Source organism: Trachypithecus francoisi, unplaced genomic scaffold (genome assembly GCF_009764315.1).
Source record: "Trachypithecus francoisi isolate TF-2019V2 unplaced genomic scaffold, Tfra_2.0 Lachesis_group15, whole genome shotgun sequence".
In the NCBI taxonomy this organism is placed as follows: domain Eukaryota; kingdom Metazoa; phylum Chordata; class Mammalia; order Primates; family Cercopithecidae; genus Trachypithecus; species Trachypithecus francoisi.
Window position 1 is genome coordinate 110446560 of NW_022681460.1, and position 6000 is coordinate 110452559.

Sequence of the window (6000 nt, forward strand, 5' to 3'; positions counted from 1 at the left end):
CTCACCCACGCTGCAGTGCAGTGGTGCAATCTCAGCTCACTGTAACCTCTGCCTCCCAGGTTCCAGCGATTCTCCTGCCTCGGCCTCCCAAGTAGCTAGGACTACAGGCACACGCTGCCACACCTGACTAATTTTTTGTACTTTAGGAGGACACGGGGTTTCACCATGTTGCCCAGGATGGTCTCAAACTCCTGAGCTCTGGCAATCCACCCACCTCAGTCTCCCAAAGTGCTAGGATTACAGGTGTGAGCCACTGCACCCGGACTTTTTTTTTTTTTTTTTTTGAGATGGTGTCTCACTCTGTTTGCCCAGGCTGGAGTGCAGTGGCACGATCTTGGCTCACTGCAACTCAACTCCACCTCCCAGGTTCAAGCCTCAGCCTCTTGAGTAGCTGGGATTACATATGCGCACCATCACGTCCAGCTCATTTTTGTATTTTTAGTAGAGACGAGGTTTCACCTTATTGGCCAGGCTGGTCTCGATCTCTTCACCTCGTGATCCACCCACCTTGGCCTCCCAAAGTGCTGGGATTACAGGCATGAGCCACCGCGCCTGGCCTCAAGATTTCTTAAACATAACTCCAAAAGCAATATCCACTTAAAAAGCAATAAATGAGACTTTGTCAAAATTCAAAACTTTTGCTCTTCAAAAGAAACACCATTAAGAAAATTAAAAGACAAGCCAGACTGGGAGAAAATATTTGCAAATCACATGGTTGATACAGGAATCTTATCCAGAACACATAAAGACCTCTTTGTCACAACTCCATACGATAAACAATCCAGTTTTTAAAAATTGAACAAAAAACTCAAATACACACTTTTCACACACACACAAATATAAGAACAGAAAGCAAGCCGGGTGCAGTGGCTCACCCCTGTAATCCCAGCACTTTGGAGGCCAAGCTGGGCGGATCACCTGAGGTCGGGAGTTCAAGACCAGCCTTGCCAACATGGTGAAACCCCGTGTCTACTAAAAATACAAAAATTAGCCTGGTGTAGTGGCAAGTGCCTGTAATCCCAGCTACTCGGGAGGCTGAGGCAGGAGAATCACTTGAAAGCAGGAGGCAGAGGTTGCAGTGAGCTGAGATCACAGTATAGAACTCCAGGGCAACACAGCAAGACTCTGTCTCAAAATAAACAGAAAATGCTGGGCAAGGTGGCTCACGCCTGTAATCCCAGCACTTTGGGAAGCTGAGGCAGGCAGATCACCTGAGGTCAGGAGTTCGAGACCAGACTGGCCAATATGGTAAAACCCCATCTGTACTAAAAATTTAAAAATTAGCCAGGCGTGGTGGCACGCACCTGTAATCCCAGCTACTCGGGAGGCTGAAACAGGAGAATCACTTGAACCAAGGAGGCAGAGGTTGCACTGAGCCAAGATCATGCCATTGCATTCCATCCTGGATGACAGAGCAAGACTCCATCTCAAAGAAAACAGAAAGCAGGCCGGGCGCGGTGGCTCAAGCCTGTAATCCCAGCACTTTGGGAGGCCGAGACGGGTGGATCACGAGGTTAGGAGATCGAGACCATCCTGGCTAACACGGTGAAACCCCGTCTCTACTAAAAAATACAAAAAACTAGCCGGGCGAGGTGGCGGGCGCCTGTAGTCCCAGCTACTCGGGAGGCTGAGGCAGGAGAATGGCGTAAACCCAGGGGGCGGAGCTTGCAGTGAGCTGAGATCCGGCCACTGCACTTCAGCCTGGGCGGCAGAGCGAGACTCCCTCTCAAAAAAAAAAAAAAAAAAGAAAACAGAAAGCAGATCACTGATGAGCTGAGGGTGGGGGTTGGGGTAGGGACTTTGCAAACAGATGGAAGGAAACTTTTACAAGGAAAATGTCTGTAACTGTGGTGATGACTGCACAATTCTTTTGTTTGTTTGTTTGTTTGTTTGTTTGAGACAGAGTCTCACTCTGTTGCCCAGGCTGGAGTGCAGTGGAGCAATCTTGGCTCACTGCAACCACTGCCTCCCAGCTTCAAGCAATTTGTCCTGCCTCAGCCTCCCGAGGAGCTGGGACTACAGGCGCCTGCCATCATGCCCGGCTAACTTTTTGTATTTTTAGTAGAGAGAGGGTTTCACCATGTTAACCAGGATGGTCTCGATCTCCTGACCTTGTGATCCTCCTGCCTTGGCCTCTCAAAGTGTTGGGATTACAGGCTTGAGCCACCGCGCCTGGCCAGACGACTGCACAATTCTGTAATTCAACTAAAAGTCATCAAATCATGTTTACAATGGATGAGTTGTGTGGTATATCAACTACACCTCAATAAAGCTATGAAGAGTAAAATAGACACAGTGAAAACAAAGTAAATATTAAATTCAAGCTGAGCAGTGCTGCAGAACATACTGAAAGTTCCATTAAGAAAACTGGACAGTGTTTAGGTGTTAAAAACACATATATTACCACCCAGTGACTCTTTTTCCTTGACATAATCAACAAAATTGACAGATGTGAAAAGAAAACTTTCTCATAGTGTAATTGAATGGTCCATGGGGGCAACCCCTGAAATCATCTCAAACGTCTCCACCATCCCCAGTCTGCCCTTGGGGAAACACACCAAAATTCTGCTGAGGCCCGGTCTGCCTCCCATCCATGACCTTAGGGAGTTCTCCTTAAGGAGAGAGGAGACGAGGGGAGTCTAGGAAACCAGTGGGGCACGAAGGCAAGCACCGGAAGAGATGAACAAAGAGAAGCACAAGCGTCTGCAAGGTCCCAGGGAAGGATGGAGGCGAGAAAGGGAAAACCGTAGCTGGAGAGGACCTGTGGACTGGATGGGCCCAGAACACTGCTGGCACTGGCAACATGACCCAGGCAGCTGTTGGGTTTCACCTGGGTGCCAGTGCCAACCAATTAATAGTGGCTGACTCAGGTGTTCCGTAATGGATGCTCGGGGGAGGGAGGGCCATGAGTGATTAGCAATGACATTTCAGCCACAGTGGGATCCTGAAGTGGGCTGTAAACACCATGGATGTTATTTTGTCCAATCCAAGTGAAGGGACATCAAGTGAGCTCAGGTCCCAGGTGACAGGAAGTGCCACTCAACTTTTTGATATCTGTGTCATGCCACTGCTTACTATTAGGGTCATTAGCCAGTCACTTAGCTTCCTTTATGAGCAATTGTAGCAGCTACCATTTGGGGACTTCTGAGCCAGGTGTGGTTCTGAGGGCTGTAAAAGCATCAGCCCGTTTTACAGATGAGGAAACTGGGATCCAGGGAGTTAAGCAACCTCGACCAAGCTCACTCAGCCAGAGACAGGCTGGAAGAACGTCAGAGATGAAAGAGGACAACAGCAAACTGCTCCACCTGATGTGGGGCCATCAGCCCTCAGAACCTCCAGGGAAACCCCAGGGCTGAAGCACCCAAAGGCCAGGCTGCCCTGCTGCTAGGCCTGGGATACATCTGTGTACTCCCCAGCAGGCAGGCAACAGTGCGTTCTGCCTAGCTCTGAGTCCATCCCCTTCAGAGTGCCCCCAAACTGTGCTGGTTCCCCTCACTTCATCGCGGTGGCCCCAGGCCCTCACCTAGTCAGTCACACCTTACAAAACCTGGGCAGAGCAGTTTTTCAAATCTGAGTGGACGTCAAACTCATGTGAGGAACGGGTTGAAAATGTAAGTTCCCAGGCCCCCGGTGGTCCGAGGCAGGGCCTGGCATGTCTAACAGTCCTCCCCACTTGTGGACCTGGCCCACACTGAGAGAAATCTGGCCTGTGGGTGTCCAGCGACACCCAGGAGACTGAGACATCAGATCACATGAGACGCCAGGATGTGAGGACCCAATCTGGATGTCCCTATGATCCCCAAGTTCTCTCTCCTCTTCCTTCTCTCCTATCCACCACAAATGACCCCACGAGGAGATGGAAGGTGAGAATTGGAGCTAGATGCTCCCAGTGAACCCATGCTCATCAATAGAGGCAGGAAGAGAGCCGGGACAAGCTCCCAGGGAGCCCCACACCTGGTCCTGGTCCCAACTGGTTGCAGCTGAGTCCTTGGCAGCCACTTCCTCCTTGACAGCTTTGGTCCCTCAGCCATAACACAGAGACCTGAGTATCGGTGGGTCCTCTCCAACCACTCTCCTGTCCTCTCAGCAAGGACCCCGGCTGCTCCCGATCAATTATAATCATCTCCTTGGGCCCAGCCCCACTCCTCCAACCCACACACCAAGAGCCCCCGTCTTGATGGGAGGGAAAGTGCCCGACCACAGGCTTGGCCTTCACACCAAGCCACCAAAGAAAGAGAAAGCCGGCCGCCGCGGTCAATCTGATGACAATGAGCGCTTTCTAGCCAGGAGCGATGCGCCGGGACCCGCGCTCAGCACCCCGCCCCGCCCTCGGGCTTTCCCCCAGGAACTCCCCCGTGTTACGAGGACGGAGCTGAGGCGCCCGGGGCGAAGCGACTGCCCCAAGGTCACCCAAGCCGGGCAGTGGCAGCGCGGGGTAAGGCTCCGGCAGGTTCCTCCGGGGCCCCCAGCCACGCCTAGGGGTCGGGGCCGCGCAAAGGCTCCGGGTAGGAACAAGGCCCAGAGGGGACCGAGCAGGGCGCCCTGCCCCCAGTCCCCGCCCCCGCGCCCGCCGGGCCAGCGTTCCAGCCCGCGCCTTGCCGTACGCGCCGGGGGCCGGGCGCTCACCGGACTTCGGAGGGTAGCGATAGGCCGAGTTCGCCTGGATGTCGATGTCCTCCACCCCCGCGATGCGGCGGCTGAGAATGGAGCCCATGGTGCGCGGCGCTGCCGGGCAGAGGCCAGGGCAGGAACGGGAGCGGCGGCGGCGGCGGCAGCAGGGTCCTCACACGGACATGGCCCGGACCAGGCCGCACCGACGCTAGTCCACGGCCGCGGAGGCGCCTCGAGCCCCCACCCCCAGCTTGGCCCGGGGCCCGACGCCACGGCGGCCCTCCGCCTCCCGGGCTCGGGGCACGTCGGGAAATGGAGTCCTCTCGCCCCGAAGGCGCCGGGAAGAGGCGCGGGAAGCCCGTCTGGGAACTACCTTTCCCAGGATGCTCCGTTCCCAGGCCCTCTGACGTGTTGACAAGCACTCCGGGACAAACCAAATGGACCTAAAATCAAAGGGAAGGAACCACCAAGCACACCGTAAATGGTCCTTCCCTCTGCGTTCCAAGCGCTGCACTAACATATTAACTCTTTGGTCATTTCATCATCTGTTCGTTTACAGACTCCCCTGGGGCCCCAGCGCCTTCCACTTGCCTCCTCTGAAATTGCTCCCTGAGTCGCTGTGGTTCTCCCCACTCCCCCGGGTTTGTCTCCCGCCCCGACCGGCAGAGGGCGCAGCTGCACCTGCCACCTGGAGCCCACCTGCAGGGTGCACGGAAGAAGAGAAGCACCCTCTTTGGCCTTTGCCAGAATTTGAGGACTACCATTTGGGGACTTCTGAGCCAGCTGTGGTTCTGAGGGCTGTATAGGCATCAGCCTGTTTTACAGCTGAGGAAACTGGAATCCAGGGGGTTAAGCAACTTCCGGCCCCCTGACAAGAGAAAGGCTGAGGCCAGGTGCAGTGGCTCACCTGTAATCCCAACACTTTGGCCCCACATCCAGAACAATTAGTTTAAAGACATAATTTTACAGTTTCCATGGAAGGCAGTAGACTCTCCCACATTTTACACACTGGGAAAGTGAGGCACAGAGGAGAGAGAGCCGCATGAAATGCGCTGTGGGCAAGATTGCAAGAATCGCGCTAAAATGAAAACCTCCCAGTGTGCACGGTGTTCCTTGGCTTTTGACTCACACACAGCTCTGGAAACAGATCGCTTTTTACCATTTCTCAGTTGAGGAACTGGGATTCTGAGAAGAGTGATTCCCAAGTCAAGCCTGTTGTACCAAGAAAGCAGCTAGGGAGGGCAGGGCAGACTGAGTTTCAGATGGTCAATTCACCACAGTCCACACGGAAATGCTTCTTATACCCTTCCAGGGGCCAGAGTCCAGGATCCAGTCTTCCTTTTTTTTTTTTTTTTTTTTTTAATTCTGTCGCGCAGTCTGGAGAGAAGT

At 53.7% G+C, this 6000-nt stretch overlaps 1 protein-coding gene across 8 annotated transcripts in view; it reads right to left on the reverse strand.

The window, feature by feature from the left end:
• The window catches only part of MGRN1 (mahogunin ring finger 1), a 67998-nt gene extending 63076 nt beyond the window's left edge, over positions 1-4922 (reverse strand). For 3 of the 8 annotated variants that reach the window (XM_033235870.1, XM_033235867.1, XM_033235872.1), the window contains exon 1: positions 4627-4910. In XM_033235870.1, coding sequence (XP_033091761.1) covers positions 4627-4714 — 88 coding nt within the window. In that variant the 5' untranslated portion in view covers positions 4715-4910. Of the gene's footprint in view, positions 1-4626 lie in introns of all 8 variants that reach the window. The other 5 variants (XM_033235869.1, XM_033235871.1, XM_033235868.1 and 2 more) reach the window with 4 other exon arrangements.
• Between the last annotated feature and the right edge of the window lie 1078 nt (positions 4923-6000).